The following is a 22,844-nucleotide window of genomic DNA, read 5'->3' on the forward strand; positions in this document are numbered from 1 at the left end:
ACATTAGGGACAACTGAAATATTTTGATTATAAAATAAAAGTCAACACCACTAACTGAGCTTTAACAGCATTTTTAACACATTATCTCACTTAAAGAAGATGTTCTAAAAATAGATTTCTGCCTTGTTCTTCTGTTTCGAGATAAAAAATGAGGTAAACAAAATGTTCCACATAAAACAAAAGAACCCCTCAACTGAGTACAGTCAGTTCACAGGATCATGAGAAATAATAAATTGTTTTTGAAGCAATTAAGTTTTGGAGTTGTCACCCAGAAACGGATAACTGATACAGTACCCAAAGTTACCCATAAAGTGATGGAATTGAGGCTTCAAATGCCTTATTTCTCTACACTATACCATCTCAAAGATAAAATTTTGTGACTGAAACACAGAAAGCCAAACAAACAGGAAACCTAGAAACAGACACCAAAGTTACTTTTAACAATTCAGCTGAAGTTATGTTCTAGCTTTATTTTCCACAGAATAAGAAGATACTAGGACTCCCTGGTGGCTCAGAAGGTAAAAGGTCTGCCTGTAATTCAGGAGACCCGGGTTTGATCCCTGAGTCAGGAATATCGCCTGGAGAAGGAAATGGCAAACCACTCCAGTACTCTTGCCTGGAAAATCCCATGGATGGAGGAGCCTGGCAGGCTAAGGCCATGGGGTCGCAAAAAGTCAGACACAACTGAGCGACTTCACTTTCTTTCTAAGAATATACTAACTGACCTATATTTTCTAACAGTTCTATGCCTTTTTTGATTAGTCTTTAGCTTTCAAGGACAATCAAATTTAAGAAGTATTACGCTGCCATTTTCTAAGCCCTCTTTTCATTCAGTATAAATCCTTTAAACAGTGTAAATCCTTTAAAATACATATAAGGACAGCAGTAACATCAAGCAAAAACAACACTGGGAGTTGATTGTGGCTCAGATCATGAATTCCTTATTGCCAAATTCAGACTTTAATTGAACAAAGCAGGGAAAACCACTAGACCATTCAGGTATGACCTAAATCAAATCCTTTAGGATTATATAGTGGAAGTGATAAATAGATTCAAGGGATTAGATCTGATAGAGAGTGCCTGAAGAACTATGGATGGAGGTTCATGACATTGTACAGGAGGCAGTGATCAAGACCATCCTGAAGAAACAGAAATGCAAAAAGACAAAATGGTTGTCTGAGAAGGCCTTATAAAAGCTGTGAAAAGAAGAGAAGCGAAAGGCAAAGGAAAAAAGGACAGTACAGAACAGTTCAGTCATTGTGTCTGACTCTTTGTGACCCCCTGGACTGCAGCACGCCAGGCCTCCCTGTCCAGCACCAACTCCTGGAGTTTACTCAAACCCATGTCCATCGAGTCAGTGATACCATCCAACCATCTCATCCTCTGCCATCCCCTTCTCCTCCTGCCTTCAATCTTGCCCAGCATCAGGGTCTTTTCCAATGAGTCAGTTCTTCACATCAGGTGAATGCAGAGTTCCCATTTGAATGCAGAGTTCCAAAGAATAGCAAGGAGAGATAAGAAAGCCTTCCTCAGTGATCAGTGCAAAGAAATAGAGGAAAACAATAGAATGGGAGACTAGAGCTCTCTTCAAGAAAATTAGAGATACCAAGGGAACATTTCATGCAAAGATGGGCACGATAAAGGACAGAATGGTATGGACCTAACAGAAGCAGAAGGTACTAAGAAGAGGTGGCAGGAATACACAGAAGAACTATACAAAAAAGATCTTCACGACCCAGATAATCACGATGCTGTGATCACTCACCTAGAGCCAGACATCTTGGAATGCGAAGTCAAGTGAGCCTTAGAAAGCATCACCATGAACAAAGCTGGTGGAGGTGATGGAATTCCAGTTGAGCTATTTCAAATCCTAAAAGGTGATGCTGTGAAAGTGCTACACTCAATATGCCAGCAAACTTGGAATACTCAGCAGTGGCCACAGGACTGAAAAAGGTCAGTTTTCATTCCAATCCCAAAGAAAGGCAATGCCAAAGAATGCTCAAACTACCACACCATTGCTCTCATCTCACACGCTAGCAAAGTAATGCTCATAATTCTTCAAGTCAGGCTCAACATTTCGTGAACCATGAACTTTCAAATGTTCAAGCTGGATTTAGAAAAGGCAGAGATCAAATCGGCAACATCCACTGAATCATCAAAAAAGCGAAAAACATCTACTTCTGCTTTATTGACTATGCCAAAGCCTTTGACCGTGTGGATCACAACAAACTGTGGAAAATTCTTAAAGAGATGGTAATACCAAACTACCTGATCTGCCTCCTGAGAAATCTGTATGCAAGTCAAGAAATAACAGTTAGAACTGGACATGGAACAACAGACTGGTTCCAAATCAGGAAAGGAGTAAGTCAAGGCTGTATATTGTCACCCTGCTAATTAACTTATATGCAGAGTACATCATGAGAAATGCTGGGCTGGATGATGCACAAGCTGGAATCAAGATTGCTGGGAGAAATATCAATAATCTCAGATATAAAAAACCTCAGAAATATCAATAACCTCAGATATGCAGATGAGAAATATCAATAATCTCAGATATGCAGGTATGTCTGCAGATATGCAGACATAACACACTTATGGCAGAAAGCAAAGAAAAACTAAACAGCCTCTTGATCAAAGTGAAAGAGGAGAGTGAAAAATTTGGCTTAAAACTCAACATTTAGAAAACTAAGATTATGGCCTCTGGTCTCACCACTTCATAGCAAATAGATGGGAAACAATGGAAACAGTGACAGATTTTATTTTGGGGGGCCCCAAAATCACTGCAGATGATGAATGCAGCCATGAAATTAAAAGACACTTGCTCCTTCGAAGAAAAGCTATGACCAACCTATTCAGCATATTAAAAAGCAGAGACATTACTTTGCCAACAAAGATCTGTCTAGTCAAAGCTTTGGTCTTTCCAGTAGTCACATATGGATGTGAGAGTTGGATTATAAACAAAGCTGAGCACCGAAGAATTGATGCTTTTGAACTGTGGTGTTGGAGAGTTCCTTGAGAGTCCCTTGGGCAGCAAGGAGATTCAAGCAATCCATCCTAAAGGAAATCAGTCCTGAATATTCACTGGAAGGACTGATACTGAAGCGGAAACTCCAATACTTTGGCCACCTGATGTGAAGAGTTGACTCATTGGAAAAGACCCTGATGCTGGGAAAGATTGAAGGCAGGAGAAGGAGACGACAGAGGATGAGATGGTTGGATGGCATCACTGACTCAATGGACATGAGTTTGAGTAAACTCCAGGAGTTGGTGAAGGAAAGGGAAGCCTGGCGTGCTGCAGTTCATGGGGTCGCAAAGAGTTGGACATGACTGAGCGACTGAACTGACTGAACATCAAACAGGTCCTTAGCACTAAGAACCAGACAATGCTCTAAGCCCTTTATGAGTATTAGCCCATTTGATAGTCATGCCAATCCTTTTAACAGACAAAGAAACATACACAAGCATAGGGAACTTGCCTAAGGGTCATATAGCTATTTTGAAGTGTAGCCAGAATTTAAAGCCAGGTTTTATGGCTTTGATCCATAAGTGCTGCATGTTAAAATAAATAATTCCCAAGATTACTAAAACTATCAGACTTTTATCATGCTCAAAGTCTTCCCACTCAGATGCTATACTTATCATTAATGTGTTCTTTTTTCTCTTTCAACATGTCACCTTTGATTTTCAGACTAACTGAGAAATGTGAGATATATACTTATGTGAAAAGAACTACAGTTGACATTTTACTAAGTCCTCTTCCTGATCTTTAAGCATTTGCTCATCTTATCCATAAATAATCTTCCATGTTAAATACATAGATATCTGCAGGACACTTCTCAAGTTAAAATAAGGCTCGTATTTTGGCAGATGCTGTGTTCCAAAAGATGACTACAACAACCTTTTACAAAAGCTATTAGGAAATGAGCTCAACAGTATTATAGATGTGACCATCCAGTAGGTGTGATTACTAATAAATATAACACCATGCACTCAACAGGCAAAGTCTTATACTTAGCAAAAGACAGCAAAGACCTAAAGTGGTTATACTGGTACTAATAAACATGTATTTATACAAACACAACAAATCTAGCAAAGGACACACACCCAAGTTTTTTTTTTGTTTTTTTTTTTTCACACCCAAGTTTTAACAGCAGTTATCTTTCACGAATCAACCTGGAAAGGAGACAGAAGTACACATTTCCACAACACTGGTTTCTAAAACAAGCGTCTCCCACTATACAATAAAAGACTAATGTTTAAAACTTGTCGGTCAGCTAAATTTTATAGGAATTTTGTGTTTTCTTCTAACAATACTATCACCAAAGTAGACTACATAATCAGTGTTAAGCCAGTTTTTTTATTTCCCTTTATTATCAGGAATAACTTCCATGTGTGACTCTCTGAAGCTGGGAACGCACAGTCTCGGGAGGGAGGACACTGGAGGTGGTCCTGAGAGGCTCTATGCCGTCTGCAGGGGACACCATGGAGAAGACGCCTCTAAGTGCAACAGGGGAACTGGAAGACCTCCAAGAATCTTTCAAATCATAAAGCAACTAAAATTTATGAAAATATGAAAGAACATTTGTACAACCAGATCTTTAACAGAAAGAACACTTAAAATGTATTAGGGAGCTTGTTTCTAGCTTAATCAGCACTCGATCCAATATTCTGCAGAATGGTGCTTTAAAAAAAAAAAAACAAAAACCAACAAAACACCTCAACACTGTCAGAAAGGCAAATAAGTTTTAAAAGAACCAATCAATCACTTCTAGAAGTATTTTCTTTTTGAAGTCACGAATGTTTACCATGATAAGAAACTTGTTGCTATAGGCAATAACAAGGCTAGAGAATATTGGATATTCACACAGATTGCTTTAATGATTGTAACTACAACTATTCAATAACATGATGAAATGTAATCAAAGTACAAGGTCTTAGAATAGACACTCATTCAAACGTAGCTTGAGTCGTAGGCTAAAAATACCACAATTAAAAATATCCTTATTGCAAGGGCACTTAATCTTTTAAGTATGCTGCACAATGCTACAGATGAAAGCGCCAAGTACAAAGGACTGCAGTAATAATAAATATCTTCAAAATATATTAAATGCAAAACCTCAGAGGTAGAGGATAGGAGACAGCAAAGATTTAATAGCCATTACCAATATACCAAATATATCACTTAGAGCCCAATGTCCAAAAAGATGTATACATCAATGATTTGCAAACCTATGACAGATCAAGAGCTAATATTTTATAAAAGTAGAGTCAGAAATTTATTTCATTTAGACAGTACTATTTTTCATGGGTTGGTTTTTTTTTTTTTTTTTTCTGTTTGTTTTTTTACTCTTTGGCAGCACCTTGAGGAATGAGTGGGATCTTAAATTCCCGACCAGGGATTGAACCCGAGCCCCTTGCAGTGGAAACATGGGAGTCCCAACTGCTGGACCACCAGGAAAGTCCATGTTTTTTGTTTTACCTATCAAGAACAGAACAGTAGGCAACATCTCAAAATTCCATTTTACTGAAGAGAAAACTGAGAACACTGTTGTTAATATATACCAAGAGAGGAAGCTAAGGAGGTGAGTTGGTAGGGGAATATGAAAAGTAGCTGTGGAAAATAAAGGAAAAACATGTCAGCAACTGAGGTTGAACGTGTTCTTTATATGTTGGTTTATATGTTACTGGATACAGAAAAATCAATGTCTAATTATCACAGATCATATAAATGGTTATTAATATCTTAAGTCTATACTGCATTTGTATTTTACAACCCTTTCAAATATTTTGTTTTATGAGGTAGTAAGACAAATGTCATCTCTATACTACAGGTGATGAGGAGGGAAGTACAAAGCAATCCAGAATTTCTCAAATTTATCTGACTATGAGATATATTTAAAATTATAATGTATCATAGTGGATGCCAACAGAAGTTCATAATCTATATGGTGTGTTTAAATCAGATAACAAAAATTATTTAATTGCAATTATTTAATTTGCAATTTTTCAGAAATATTGAAAATAACAAAAATATGTTTACTGAGCTCTAATGAGTCATCAGATTTTGTACTAAATGTTTTATAATTATCTCATTAAATTCTAACAAAATCCTCTGAAGTGGGCACTGTATTATCCCATCGTAGCCATGAGGAAACAAAAGCATATAAGTAACTTTCCAAGTTCTCTAAGTAAGTAGGAGGGCTTATAAACATCACTGAGACCACACAGTCTCAGTGAAAATCCAAGTTCCTCAACAACATTAGATAGATCATTTTACTGTGTGAGCTACTGCAAATGCATTATTCAATCATAAGACCATGCAGTAACAAGCAGGTAGAAGATTAGATACTGATTCACCAAGTGAGCGATCTCTTAATCTGGTGGCACATTTCTTAAAGGTGAAATTCTTAAATTCCACTTAACTCAGCAAATATATCACTATTTTTCTCATATTTTTTCCATTATAACTTTTTAAGTTGACATACTTTTAGATTTAGGGAAAAGTTACAAATACAAAGAATTCTTATACACTCGCCATCAGATTTCTAAACATTAACATTTTATCACATTTGTATTATCTTTTACATACACATACAAATATGATTTTTATAAATGATTTGACAGTTAAGATGCAAAGACTGAAACCCTTTACCCTTAAATGCTTCATTCAGTGTTTACCTCCTAAAAACAAGGAGCGTCTCTTACATAGTCACAGCACGTAACTCCTGTCAAAACCATGAAATTAATATTAATGTGATACTACCATTCAGATTTTGCCATCTGTCTCAATAATGCCTCCTTTCACAATAAACAATTTTTAAAAATAAATCCTAGACCCGTGTCTCTTTAGTTCCCTTTACCTGGCATAGTTCCGCAGCATTTCTGTGGTCCTCATGAGACTGTCATTTTTTAAGAATACAAACTAGGTATTTTGTAGACTACCCCACAATTTGTGTTCAGTTAATGTTTCCTCACAAGGAGGTTCAAGTTATCTATTTTCAGCAGGAATACCACAAAAGTGATGCTATCTAACACTTAATAATACCCAAGGTCCATCCTAAAGAAACAAGCAAACAAACAGTTACCAGCCTAATAGGAACCATAATCAAATGCAAAGAAACAAAAAGAGGAAAAATTAATAGAGGCAGCCCCAATTATCGAGTTATTGAAATAATAACAGGGACTTTAATGACTAAAAATGTTCAAGAGAATGAATTAAATGATAGACAGTTTCACAAAAAAAAAAACCTGGAATCTACTTGTTAAAACAACAAATTCTTGATGTCTAAATACCATTCCCATACTTAAAAGGAAGTAGGGACCCTTAGAGAAATGGCTGATTCCAAAACTGAGAGGCAAAGTATAAGGGAGGCTTGGAAAACTTCTTGTGCCAGAAAAATGACTTATCAATAAAAAGAAATGATCTACTGATATAAGCAAAAATATCAAAAATCACAAAATCCTTGAGTAAAATAAACTTTAGACAAAAGGTGTGTTCCACTGACGTGAAGTTCTAGAAGAGAAAAACTAATGTGTTGTGAAAAAATGAAAAGTCAAGACAGAGGGACAGAGAATGGATGGAGACATGAGAGAACTTTCTAGGATGAAACACGTGAATTTGGGTTACACATGTGCATGCATTTGTCAAAACTCAATGGGATATAATGCTTAGATTTATGCATTATAGTCTATATAAAATTTCCTTACCAAAAAAGAACCACAAATAAATAATGAGCTATTTTATGAGTAGCATGCATAAGTGTGTGATGGTACAGTGTGTTGACATCTATAACTTTGAATTGTCTCATGAGAAAAGGATGGAATGATAAATGGACAGAGGGAATATCTGTGATAAAGCTATGTAGCAAAATCGTAATTATAGAATCCAAGTAGTAAGTAAACTCCAGGAGTTGGTGATAGACAGGGAGGCCTGGCGTGCTGCGATTCATGGGGTCACAAAGAGTCAGTCACAAAGAGCAACTGAACTGAACTGAGTGAGTATATGCATGTTCACTGTAAACCCTTTCACATTATTTGTAAGTCTGAAAAGTTTTAACATTAAAATATGGGGAAGGAAGGGGATTTAAATAAGGCCAGGCAGAATTTCTCTCTCTTTCGCGCGCACACACACACACATCAATTGCTTAAGGCCAGGCAGAATTTCTCTCTTACACACACACACACACACACACACACACACACACACACACACACACACACACACACACACACACACACACACACACACACACACACACACCAATTGCTTAAGGCAGAATTTCTCTCTTTCACACACACACACACACACACACACACACACACACCAATTGCTTAAGGCCAGGCAGAATTTCTCTTACACACACACACACACACACACACACACACACGTCAATTGCTTAAACCAAAGAAAAAACCGTAAGTGTACCCAGAGGTGAAAGAAGGACATACCATCATCAAAGGAGCCAATTCCCTATAGAAATAATGGTCACCAGATTATAACATCTTTAAAGTTCTGAAAGAAAATAACTCCCCAACCATTCCCAGGAAATATATCTATATTTCAAAAATGAAAAGTATTTTTTGTAGGGTTGATACATTCTAAAATTGATCTAGTATCCTTAAAGAACAAGCAGGAGGACACACACTGTCAATCATGGTAGTGATACTATGATACTGGTATAAGAAAAGACAAATGAACAGAACAATGAGTCCAAAAACAGATGCACACATATAAGGTCACCTGGTCTGTGACAAAATTGCCCCTTCCATGCAGTGGAATAATAAATGTTGCTCACTTAAGGGATAGCCTTGTGGAGAAAAATGTACATTAATTTTCCCACTATCCCAAACAGTGGCTGAATTAACCATTATGAACACAAATTCAGCTACTTTTTCTAAGATTTCACGGGCTCTGCTCCAAAGAATAACGCAGTACATATACCCAATGCAGGCCAACAGGGGATAATTACGGGAGACTCCTTATTACCTTGATACCACTACAAATTTCCTTTAAACCATACGCTGTTTTTAAAAGTAGCTTCTACTTATAAAATTGTTCTAAGACTGTACTGCTTTACATGCATTATGGAGTTTAACTTTCATAAGACTCTTTGACGTAGCTAATATTTTACATATGAGTAAACTAGGCTCAGAAAGGTTAAATAACTTGCTCTAAGTGATACAATAAAGTAGCAGAGCTGAAGTTACGAACTTATGAATAAATAATTTGGCGTCATTTAGCAGACATAAATATAATGCTTCATTTGGTTTTTTTTTTTTACTAAAATTGTCATGCCTTGAAACACTCTTTTAATGCCTCATATGAACCACTAAAAAGTATTTTCTCAAATAAAAAGAAAGACCATCATATCTAAAATATTACACCGTGTTTAGAATCTTGTTACTATTTCAGTGACATTCTCTTTGAAGGACTTATGCCAATGAAAAGCAAATTAGAGCAAATAAAATCTTTAAAAGATTCAAACACACATTTCTGTCATATTACAGTTTCACCACCATATTATTCAAACGGTTTTATTCAGTGAGTTTATCCTTTAAATCCTTCTAAGAATATTTTGCTTGAAAATGACACCTGTTTTCAGATGGGTTTTGCAGTCACTGATTGCCAACTTCTACCTTTATGTTTCACTGTTTACAAGAGTAATTTACTATTATTTTGTTATTTCTCAAAATCAAATATAACCCTATTACATACATATAACACAGCTATTTACAAATGTTGATATGACAATTCTCATTTAGGTATACTGGATTTCACTGACCTCTTCTATAAAGTAAATGTCTACTAAATGTCTATACAGCTGCTTCCATCTCTATTTGCTTATACATCCAACATCTTAATACAAATATTTTTATCTTTAGCAATGACTGATGATTGATTTAGCTTTAGAGGAAGGAAAGGGGAAAATCCACATTTATTTTACAATCCCAGGGGGCATTCTGCTACAATATGCAACAGCTCCCTACCACAGAGAGACTCCTGACATAACAGAGATACAGGGCTCATGTTACCAGGGGGTGTACTATGAAAACTACTGAAAGTTACCAAATGCTTCCTAAGCACGACATTCTACTAACACATTTTTTAAGTAGTCTAATCCCTTTTTTGATTACTTTATCCGTTTCATCCAATCGTGTACAACCAGACGTATACCGTAATCTTTTTTTGGCGGGGGTACTGCGCAGGGTCTTCACTGCTGCGCACGGGCCTTCTCTGGTTGTGGCGAGCACGGGCTCTCACGGCTGCGGTGGGCACCCTAGAGCACGCGCTCTGCAGCAACGGGAGCCACCGAGCGGCCTCCAGGGCGACAGGCTTCAGGACTCGTGGCACGGGGGCCCGGTAGCTGTGGCGCACAGGTTTAATTGCTCCAGAGGGATCTTTCTGGACCAGGGATCAAACCCATGGTCCCCTGCATTGGCAGGCAGATTCTTATCCACTGTACCACCAGGAAAATTCATGCCATAATCTTGATGTCACTGAAATTAGGTTTCCAAAAGATCACTATTTTGTGACATTTGCTGATCAGAACTGAAGGAGTAAAAAAGAGCAAAGCAGTTTTAAAAAAAAAAAAGTCTTCTAGCACATCTGTGTGTACACAATCCTGTGATCTCTCAAACCAAACCACAACACATCTCTAACAATTCAGGACAAGAAGAGTAAAAGGCAGAGACTACAGGTTTAAAAATATCAATGACTAATCTAGTACCAAAGTCTAGACCAGAACAAAGCAGTGAGAAGAACATGGCAAAATTAACATATGAGGATATTTCAGAGGTAAAATCAATAGGATTTAGTCATAAAATGATTAGATACATAGGACAGAAACAACCAATGGAAATGGTTCTTTTAATAATTTTGATATGTAATAAGGGAGATGAGAAGCTTTGGGATAAAGACGAATCATTTGAACATGAGTTAGTAACACCCAGAGACTGTCCAAGGAGATAACTGGAAACAAATTAGGTGTTCAAAGGGAGATCAGGGCTACAAGAAGGTATTTGAAAATTTACCACAACAACAAACAAATTGAAGTCATGGGACAGAGTAAGGTCTCCAAGAGGCAAGAATATTGAATGAGAAAGTGGGGTACACCTGGGGGGAGTGCTCATTTAAGAGGTGCAAAAAAGAACAAAAAAGCTAGAGAAGTGAAAGAAGAATCTGAGGCTATGATGTTTAGGAAACTAGCAGGGAACATTTCAATAAAATAAAGCACTAACAGCATTGAAAGACAGGAGGTCCAGACAGATGTGGACTTCTAAAAAAGAAGAAACCTCTCAAATTTGGTGGTTAACAAGTCATCAGTGTCCTTCAGCACAGGAGTTTCAGGAAGATGAAGGGAGATCTCTGGAGAAGGAGCACAGTAAATAGATAGGCTGAACTGAGCTCAGATCACAGCTCTGCAGTTAACTGCGTAGCACTGGGCAAGTTGCTTAACATATCTGAATCTCAAATCCCGTCTGTCAAATAAAGACAACACTACCGCTTACCAGGATTGCTACGAGGGTAAAGGGCAATTGTAACACGTTTTCAGCACAGTGGCTGGTACTAAGTCATCAATAAATATTGTTTTTATATGAACTGTTTATTTTGACATTCTCATTCTCCATATAAAAGAGTATCTATCAGTATAACACATGACAGAGAAGACATACATAAAACTTTTTAAAACGCAGTGAAGAGTGAAGATAAAATTTAAATGATTTTCCTTTTTGCCTGTTTACCGCTACCAATCAAAAAAAAAATGCCCTTGTGATGACAAGAATGTGAAGAAAAGGACACTTTCACACGTTATTGGCAAGACTATAAACTGGAACAAGACAACATTTCTGAAAAGAAATTTGGCAGCGCCCAGTAGCACAATGTACATATCCTTTGACCCAACAAGCCTCCTTCTAGACATGTTGTGGAAATGAACCTACTACAAGTGCCCAAAGACTTACAAGAAGGTTCCCTATAGCATTATCAGAAAACAAATGAAACACACCACAGAGAAGTGCTTATAAAGTATAAAACATACTATAAAAATTACAAGGCAGAGTCACAATAAAGGGGGAAGTTGTTCCTGTTTTGCTTCTTGGTCTTCTCTATTACTGAATTTTTTTCTGACAGAGAGCATCCATAACTAATATAATTTTAAAAACATTAAATAAAAAAATTTAATTAGTACATTGGTTTTAGATAAATAAATCTAAAACTTTCTGTAAAAACACATTTTTTTTAATGTCAAAGTTTAGCACATGTATTAGATTCTCTCCTAAGTAACACAATCTTGCCACACCAACTGATGCCTAAATTATTCACTGGCCACTGAACTGGCACTCTTCTGTGGCAGCAGGCACTCTGCTAATAACATCCCGGGAGCTGAATTCCATTCACAGCAAAATGCTGAAGACTCAGAAACAAATAGGCACATGCATCCTGAGGTGTGTGTGGTCAGGACTGACATCTAATCCATGATGTCATTACATTCTATTCAAGTACATTCACGAGACTATATACACCTTTGAAACAAAGCTATATAGTACAAGAGGAAAAACTAATAAAAACTTAGAAGTTAAAGACTTTCATTTGACTTAATTTTATAAATCATTACAAAAGTTTTCATTTTAACCTATTCTAGAATATAGTCATTCCAATCTGACATAAAATATTGATCAGCTGTTTATATGGCATTACATTTATTACATATTTTACATCTATAATCAACAGAATTAACAAACTCACTCTGTGACCAAGCTTTTACAAAATAATTTTGTCCTACACCTGACTATATTACTTAGCATGTGTATTATGTATTGTTATCTTATAAACTAATATCACACCTATATAGCAAGAGTATCATAAAACTTACTTTTAAAACCTATTAATGTACAAATATATAAAGCATCATCCTCACAAGTCATATATACTAAGTGACATTAACTATTTAATATTTCATATAGTCTAATAAATAAGCAAGAACACAGAGGCCCCAAAATGGAATATAATGAAATGAACTTAATTATATTTCAAATAAAAAACAATCACATTGAAGATAGGGGAAGGGGGTTGAGGAAGAACTAACCTAAGTAACTCTGGAATATAGTACTTTGAACACATTCTCCAAGTCTAAAGATAAGAACAAAAGAACTACAAATAAATGTGTACTCTTTTTAGTAAATTAACAGTGGTATGGGTTAGCAATTCCAAAACTACTTGAAGTGTATTCTGAAATTCAGCAAATAAGTAACATTGTGGATAATGAGAGCCAAGTTTCTTGATATAAGAGAAGAGATCATAAATAAAGGAAGAAGGAGAGAATGAACTCTGAGGTGAGGGAACTAAACATAATCAGTATGAATTCATTGCTTTACTATAATCTCCAATAAAAGGAACCGGCGCACTTTAGAAAAATAGCCAATACAAAGCATGGAACAAGAAAAGTACAAAGTAAACCTGAACACTTTGTGAGGCCAGCAAGTAAGCTCTCAAGGCAGGATGGGGCCATGTCAAAGGCAAGAGCAAACTTACTCTTCCTAGGGCTTCCCCGGCGGCTCAGTGGTAAAGAATCCACCTGCCAATGCAGAAGACACGGGTTCAATCCCTGATCCAGGAAGATCCCACATGCCGCAGAGCAACTAAGCCCGTGTGCAGCAAGTACGGAACCTGTGCCCTCGAGCCTATGCTCTGCGACGAGAAAAGCCACCGCAATGAGAAGTCTGCGCACCATCGCTAGAGTACCCCCGCTCACCCCAGCGAGGGAAAGCTCACACAGCAACGAAGACCCAGCACAGCCAAAAATAAAGGAACTAAATTTAAAAAATAAAAGACAAAATAATAGTAGTAATAATAAAATAAAATAAAAAGGCTCTTGCTAGACAATTTAGGACAACTGTGCAGTAAAGCAAATGACAAGGAATGAATTACAACCCACTGCACATGAACCTGTAAGTCTATACAACAACAGAGCAAAAGAAAGCTCTTCCTCAGAGGAGAATTCCTTACATAGAGGAATGATAGAGTGTGAAAATCATGATTTTGCAACCCCTAAGTTAATAACTGTTAAAGGCCATATTCATCAATGGATGCTAAAACTGGTCTATGAAAATAAGATAAGAAACAGTATCTGTGAATAGTCTCAAAGAATCTCTCCACAAGATACAAAAATAAACCTTATGGTGGAAAAATCTGGCAGTCACCAACCACCTCAATCAAGTGATCAAAGTTAACACTACCAGTAATGAGACAAATTGACAGCATATGCCTCCCAATATTTGAGGACAAAACATCCTTTCTCTAAGTTAAAATACTTAACCTGAAAACATCAGACAAACTCAAACTGACCACACTGTACAAAATAACTGGTCTGTACTCTTCAAAAGCATCACATAGTTGAAGTACAGTAGTATATGTTTCAAGTATATAAAAGTACAACACAGTGATTCACAATTTTTAAAGGTTATACTCCATTTACAGTTGTTATAGAATATTAGCTATATTCCCTATGTTTTACAATATATGCTTGTATCTTATTTTATGCATAGTTTGTGCCTCTTAATTCCTTACCGCTATCTCGCCGCTCCTCTCCCCTCTTCCCTCGCCCCAATGAGAACTAGTTTGTTCTCTCTGTTTTTTTTTGTTACACTCACTAATTCACTTTATTTTTAGATTTCATATGTTATCATACAGTATTTGTTTTTCTCTGACTGACTTATTTCACTTAGCATTGTACCCTCCAAGTACATCCATATGGCCAAGTTTCGTTCTTTTTCATGGCTAAGTAGTATTCCATTGTGTATATACAGCAAAGCATGACAACTGGTAAAATCTGAATTAAGTCTGTAAATAAGCTACTAGTACTGAATTGATTTTAATTCCCTTAAATCAAATAGTACTGAGCAGTTCAGTTCATCAAATCAATAATACTGATGTCAACCAAAAATGGTTCTGATTATTGCACTGGGGTTATGCAAGAGGATCTCCTTAAGTTTAGGAACACACACAACCTCTTAGATATAGTTAAGTATTTAGAGGTAAAGGGGTTTTACATCTAAAACTTGCTCTCAAACAATGTAACAACAACAAATGTACATGCGTATCTGATTATGACACACATAGAAAGAGAAAGAGGATGAAAACAGGGGTGGTAAATTTGAAACACTTGGAGAATGTAGGTCAAGGGCATAAAAAAATTCTTCACACTATTTCTGCAACTTTTTATTGTCTACAATAATTAAGACAAAACAAAAAAATAAGCTTATCTTGTTAGTCTCTCTCCCTGTTCCTTCCCCATTAGAATGCTTTACTTTCCTGGCTATCTACACATTAGACTGTAAACATCATAAAGGCAGGGTCTTTATTTTTGCTCCTCAATGCATAAGCAGCACCCAGCACAATACTTTACACTTTACAGGCACTAAGTATTTTGAATGAAAGACTTAAACATGGGCCAGATTAGAGTTTTCTATTCACATTGTCTTTTCACTGAGGTCTCCATCAACTGATGAATGGATATACAAAATGTGGTATATCTATAATTGTAATTATTTGTCAACAACAAAAAAATGAAATGCTGATACCTGCTACAACATAGATGAATCTTGAAAACATTATGCTAAGTGGGGGGGGAAGCCAGTTAAAAAGAACAACATATTATAGATTACATTCATATGAGATGTTTGGAATATGCAAATTTGTACAGACAGAAAGCAGATTTTTGGTTGCCTAGGGCTAGAGGGGTGGGAAGATCGGGGAAAGATGCCTAAAGCGTGCTAGGGAGCAGGAATGGGGATTCTTAGGGGGTAAAGAAAATGTTCTAAAATTATGGTGATGATGCACAACTGTGAATATACTAAAGGATGATGACTGTACACTTTAAATGGGTAAAATTCATAATATGTAAATTATAGCTCAATAAAGCTGTATAAAGAAAAAACCTTTTAAGAGCTCTGTCAAAATTTTCATTTGAAGGCCTGATATATGGAGGAATTTATGTCTGTGACCACAATCTATGGCATTGAAAATCACATTATAAACTTATGAAATCATCTATTAAAACGTCTGTTAAAACTAAACCCAATTGACAACTTTATGTTTGTCTAATAAAGATTCCCAAACAAAAGCAAGTTCTCTGATACAGACAAAAAGCTACCAGCAATTTCAGCCAATATTGAGCTTTTAGGTAAGGGTGGCTGTGGGACAGAGAACACTCCTTAAGACTAGTCCATCCTTGGCATTCCCCAAGACTTGGCGCTTTCAGTGCTACAGCCCAGGTTCAGTCCCTGGTCAGGGAAGTAAAATCCCACAAGTCAGAAAGAAAAAAAGACTAAATGACTAACCCCTTCTCTCCTTTCCAGGCTCATTCAAGTCGAGTCATCTCTCCCCAGATCCCTCTCTAAACCCTCAGATTAGGCTCAGTGCCCTCCTCTGGGTTCCCAAAGCACCCTACACCGGGTTCTACCCTAGAACTTCTCGAGGCGAACTATTTTTCTCCTCCATTAAATGAGGAAACTGTTTTTATCACCTCTGTATCCCTAGCACCTAACACAGCATACAGAAAGGGCTCAACAAAAATTGTGATAAACTTGCACTGTAAACTTGGACCTGTCTGACTTGTATAAGCCTGTTTTCTACTTTTTAAACAGGAATTCCACCAAGTGTTTTATCTAAGAACACAGAAATTGAGATAGAAAAACAAACTAGGAATTTTATGTAGAAGCACTTGAAAAAAGTACCCTATATAAAATACTGGTTATTTTATTAATAGGTCATCCTGTATGTCTTAATTTTGTTACAGAAACTGTCTTTGATACTTAGGGTTTAAAAAAGGCATGAGGGGTTGGGAATAAGCTAAAGAAAAGCTGGTAAGCCCGAATTGTTTTTTTACTTTACATATCTCTTTGTCAACTATTATATGTAAAAAAAGCAGCATTTACTTCAACAACCATTAATGCTAAAAATTAATGCTAAATTATTCAGTCAAGTAGCAAAGAATACAACCGCTATACAGGTTACTTTCCAGCCCACTTTCCTGTCTCTATGTTCTGAAATGACTCAGAACCACAGGCTAAAATTCTATATTTAAAAAAAGAAGAAAAAGATATTTATGACCTGAATGTTGCCACCACACCTCATAAATACAGCCCCTTCTGCTGCTAAAACCTTTTATGCATTGAGGAGCCCTACGTGCTCTTGACAGAAACCATACTCAAGCAGCTGAATTTAGAACATGCTGACCTTGAGCAAATCAATGCCCTTAGCATGTACTTCTGGCTTATATCACTACAAGAGCTAGACAGCCTCACCATCTATAGCAGTCAACAATTTCTGGCCACCACCCTCTGTCTATTTTAAGATATCCCTACTATGTTTCTGTGCTGCACGGTTCAGAGAAACAGTAACACATGAACCTGTGTTCAAACACAAATCGTTTACTTTAGAACTTGGGCTACGTGTTTCCACTGTGATTAGTTCAAAAATATTTAATTTGGTAAGCTTCCACTTCCTGCTTTCATTTTTTAAGTACAATATATTTTAAACAAAGAGTAAAAAAATCAAGTATGAGACACTTTTCCTTATTGCCTCATCAGGTTTATAAGTAAACTCAGTCAAACCAAGGTAGAATTGATAAAGTACACACAAATGCTGAAAAATAATGGTTACCTGCTATTTTTATGCTAAATTATACAAAACATTAAAACAGTACCTGATTAAGGACTACATTACATTTTCACCAATTTACCATATTTCCTAACTCTTCTAACCTTTGAACCCAATTGACAGAAACTCCATTTTTAAATTTTTGTTATCCATGCAACAGCAACCAAAATGCTAAATAACACTAGACTTTTTATAATTAAAAACTTTTTTTTTTTTAACTCTAAACATAGAACTTTTAAGTCCAGCACCTATATAGCTTCTGAAATTCAGGTAAATTATTTACTAGAAATTTATGTATAAAAACAAATTAGAAACTACTAGTTGTACTCAGCAATTATTCATACCTTATTTTTCCATTCCCAAAAGAGGCTATTTGTGCAAGAGCCTAATGCTAAAAACCAATATCATAAAATATTTAGTATTTTAGACTGCTTTTTCAAGGATTTCTTTTACTCTCTTGAAACATTTAATAAACAGATCATCTCAAGTATAAAAATAAAGCTCTTTTTTTACTCTCATCCAAAAGAAAATATTTCAAATAAAGAAAAGGAGTCAAGGTATTACACATAACTAAATCTGATAGGCCGAATAATGCAGGACCCAAATATAATGAAGTCATTTACTAACAAGTGAACTAAATATAGAGCCCAAGCAGCTGGAGCCTGGGGGTTTATATAATATGCTAGCGGACTGCTCAAAACTCAAAAAAAGACAGAATCCACAGAACACAACGAAAAGGGGAAACACTATTTCTCTCATGCTGTTAAATCAGACATTAAAGTAATTTTTCCTGAGAAAAATAAACTAAAAGTTAATTTTGTGTTACATTAAACTGGGGAAAAAAATTTGTTTTTGGTCAGGAGCACAGAGGGTCAAATAAATCCAATTATAGGAGATAATCAATTAAGACTCATGACACTGCTACAACTACAATACCTTTTAAATCATCTAAAAGGTTTTAAGAACAGCACCTAGTACTCTCAGACTAAAAATTAAAACATTAGGAATAAAAAGGGTAATTTAGGCTATACTTCTAATTTCTAATATATAATTTAATAAACTTAATTATCAACCAAGTGACATAACGTGGGTTTCTTTCCTCCTGTTCTAACAATTTCCAACAATAAACTTCATGTTTTTGTCTATTTACGAACTTATTAGTAATGGCCAATATTGTCAGATCTTTTATTTGCCCACTGTGTTGGGGTTTGTGGGGCTCCAGAATACACCAAGACCATAAAACTCATTTAAGCTGAAAAGAATTTCTCAAAATTATAAGACTATGAATTTTAAAACATTTACAAACTTAAGATATTCTGAATATTGGTCATGATTAGCTACCCTCAAGACCATTTATTGTACTCCAGGCTAGCATTATATTAATCATGCCATTGCAGTACACAGAAATTATTTTCTTCTTTAAATTCCACCCATAGTATGAACATCAAAATAGCATTACCTAAAACATATATGTAAAGACCATACCAGACTTGTTACGAAAAAGCAGCTTGAACATTTGTGGTAGCCATGGAAGTGAGTTTAAATCTTAAAATTACTAATCAAAGTGACTTTCTATATTTTTAAAACTTTACTAAATGTTCAGTTATATCAGATATGTCTTTAAAAAGCTAGTTTTCTTAAGCACTGAAAAATGCCCAAGTAAGTGACTACTGCTCAGTCATGCCTGACTCTTTGCAACCCCATGGACTGTAGCCTACCAGGCTCCTCTGTCCATGGAATTCTCCAGGCAAGATTACTGGAGTGGGTTGCCATTTCCTTCTCCAAAAAAATGCCCAAAGAAATGTACAAAATTTACTATAAACCCTTTCTCAATATTTAGACTTTCATTTAATCATCATTAACCACCTATCAATCCTTCAGGTCTTCCATTAACAATAAAAATAACCAGATGTCTTAAGCACAGAAATTTGCAGTAGAAATTTCTATTCTGCTTGAGCAGATTTTATGCCTAAATTTTTAAAGCCTCAAACCTAAAATGAACTTATCTTGATCTCTATGTATCCAAAGCAGTCTTTTTCACCACATACACACACAAAATTATTTCATTCAGCAAAAATTCAACACTTATCAAATAACCAAAAAATAATTATCACCTACCTGTAGTACCGAGATTGCAGATATGTTGAACAAACAGTCTTTGACACGTGACTGGCTGACCCAAAGTCTATTACTTTAACCCTGTATGGCTGTCGAACAGGATCCACCAACATAATATTCTCTGGTTTGAGGTCTGCGTGAATTAATCCAAGACTTTTCAGTTTTTTCAGTGCAGTAGCCACTTGCTGAAGAATGGGTCGAATGACTTTTAGTGGCAGGGGACTGAACTTATTCTGTTTCAGAAAGTCATATAAGTTTTGTTCCAGCATCTCAAAGACTAAACAAGTATGGTTACGGTGCTGAAAGCATTCGTAAGCGCGTACAAAGTTATATTCATCAGCATTTTCAGTACTGAGCCTTGCTAATATACTCACTTCTATCTGACCTTGACGTGCATACGAAGGGTGGTTCTTCAAAATTTTGATTGCTACAATTTCATTTGTCCCTCTTTTCCAGCATTTGACTACCTGGCCAAAAGTGCCTCGACCAAGGAAATCAAGGACTTCGTAAGTATTTTTCATGGAGCACAAGACTTCATGTTGTACTAACTGATAGTCGCCTTCCCCAGTGGTACAGTTCTGCTTGGTTCCTGTGGTGGCTGTCACAACTGTCACTGGGTTCCCCATGTTGGCTTGCAACATTGCAGGAAGTATGGACACCTCATCGACAATCTGCATTGCGCTGCTATGACTATCCAGCTCCTCACTCTTGCGCTTCAGTCCACATCGCTGGGGGCCTTCAAGGACACTGAACCTGTGCCGCCACGCCCCAATCTGAGGTGCCTCCACTTGAGTTTGCGGCGCCTGAGCTGCTATAACCTTTGTAGCACCCGCAGTGTTTTTTATGACAACAGCACTGGTCTGCAATGAAAGGTTGTGTCCCCGAGGTCTGTAAAATGGTATCTTTGTCTGAAAAGCACTACCCTTCGTGGGAGGATGAGAATTTCCGACGTTTCTACCATTCACATAGGTCCGTGGATAGTTTCTTTCCTGGAATACACAACTGCTTGGCTCTACTTTGAGTTTCTTCACACTACAAAAGGCACTTGACTGGGTTTGATAAATATACGGTGGGTAGACCAAGACTTGTGAGGCCATACCTACAAAAACAAACCAACAAACAAAAAAGGATCACATTAGCTACAAAAGTTCAATTTTTTAACTCTAGCCAAGAAAACTTAACGAATCAAGTCCATAATTTATAAAAACAGTTAAGTTCCATGAAGATTTTCTTCACCTTGGAGAAGATAAACATTTTCACTGTCTCCATTTTAGTTAATTAGTGTTTCAGATATTTTGTGCACTGCATGAAAGGTTGGGACAAATAGTTGAGAACCTTCAATCAATCAATATTTATTAACAAGCCACAATGGCTAAGATATGCCCAAGAAACTGTACCAACTATTTTCCCTCCAAAAGAAAATGTACAGATCCTTAAGCTGTATATATCTGGCAAAAGTAAGCATTCTATTACCAATATATCATTTATGAACCAATGATCAAACCAGAAAATATATATTACACAAATGTTGTCATATTCCTTAAACTTAAAGCTCAAGAACTACCTTGGGGAAAAAAATCAATTGTAAAAGTAAGTATGTGAGTCATTTTCATGATGTTCTCTTTGAAGTCCTTTTCACATCATCCCTGAACACGTATTAACAGTAAATTCGTTTACATTCAAATCAAAGTGATACAGCGGTTGTCCTTCTTTTTCTTCTTTTGGTCCAGTCCTCAGCAGTGAAGCAGTGAAACCAGTGAGCCCTAACCACTGGACCACCAGGGAATTCCTAATACAATACCTTCCTGATGAAGCCTTTCCTAGAACACATATACTCACCGCTCATGCTCCAGGTATGATATGACATGATTGACATTAGGTTATAATAGTCACTGTATAAAACAGTCTTTCTCACTAGATCTAAAACAAAGTACTCACAATATAAAGTTGGTTTTTAATAAATGTTGTTTGGGATTTGATTTCAAAATATTTCCATTCTTCTAAAAAATGGGACTTTCCTGGTGGTCCAGTGGTTAAGACTCCTTGCTCCCAATGCAGGGGATGTGGGGTTGGTTCCTGGTGGGGAACTAGATCCCGTATGCGGCAACTAAGACCCAGCACAGTCAAATAAATAAATAAAATAACCAACAGATTGCCATTACAATATGTAATATATGCAATACTTAAAATAACAAGAGCTACCACCTACTATGCAACAGTTTGACAAATGCTTTATTTGCAGTATTTTATGTACTCCAAGTTTGCTCTTAAGAAAATTAAAGCTCAATGCATGCTGCTAAGTTGCTTCAGTCATGTCCAACTCTCTGCGACCATACAGACTGTAGCCCACCAAGCTCCTCTGTCCATGAGATTCTCCAGGCAAAAATACTGGAGTGGGTTGCCATGCCCTCCTCCAGGGGATCTTCCCAACACAGGGATCGAACCTGCATCTCTTATGTCTCCTGCATCGGCAGGCGGGTTCTTTACCACTATCGCCACCTGGGAAGCCCAAAGGGACTAGTCAGTTGATTCAAGGTCATATACCTAAGGTAAAGTAAAACGAACAGGAAGATACATTGCCCCTTCAGGAAAAAGGCACAAATTTATGCCTCTTTCAACTTCTTAAACAATTCTGGTTACTAACTACCACTTTCCTAAGTTGACCTGGCTTTGGTAAGAAATCAGCTACAAAAACTTATTACCTAAGTTATTATTATTATCTAAACCCTTTTATCCATTTTCTTAAAATCTTGTTGGCATCTATTCTATGCTGTTACTCAGAGGAGTTTTTCAAACTCCACCAATTTATCATCTTTTTAATGATGCAAAGCCACATCAATAACTCCTAAACATATCCAGCTTGCTTAACACTGTGAAGCTCCCCAACCTCATCTTCAATAACTTAACATGACCATTCTTACTTCAAATTCCTTCTGTAACCCACAATCACAGATATACACAGAACGACAGTCAATTAACAAAATTCCTAAAATAGCAATTGTAAATATACTAATAGATCTAAAGAAAAGCATGAATAAACAGGAGAGATATGAAAATAATTCTTAAA

At 36.5% G+C, this 22,844-nt stretch overlaps 1 protein-coding gene across 6 annotated transcripts in view; it reads right to left on the reverse strand.

The window, feature by feature from the left end:
- The window catches only part of HIPK3 (homeodomain interacting protein kinase 3), an 82,911-nt gene that overhangs the window by 36,597 nt on the left and 23,470 nt on the right, over positions 1-22,844 (reverse strand). For all 6 annotated transcript variants that reach the window (XM_065943759.1, XM_065943760.1, XM_065943757.1 and 3 more), the window contains exon 2: positions 19,778-20,876. In XM_065943759.1, coding sequence (XP_065799831.1) covers positions 19,778-20,874 — 1,097 coding nt within the window. In that variant the 5' untranslated portion in view covers positions 20,875-20,876. The remainder of the gene's footprint in view (positions 1-19,777; positions 20,877-22,844) is intronic.

This window comes from Muntiacus reevesi, chromosome 9 (genome assembly GCF_963930625.1).
Source record: "Muntiacus reevesi chromosome 9, mMunRee1.1, whole genome shotgun sequence".
In the NCBI taxonomy this organism is placed as follows: domain Eukaryota; kingdom Metazoa; phylum Chordata; class Mammalia; order Artiodactyla; family Cervidae; genus Muntiacus; species Muntiacus reevesi.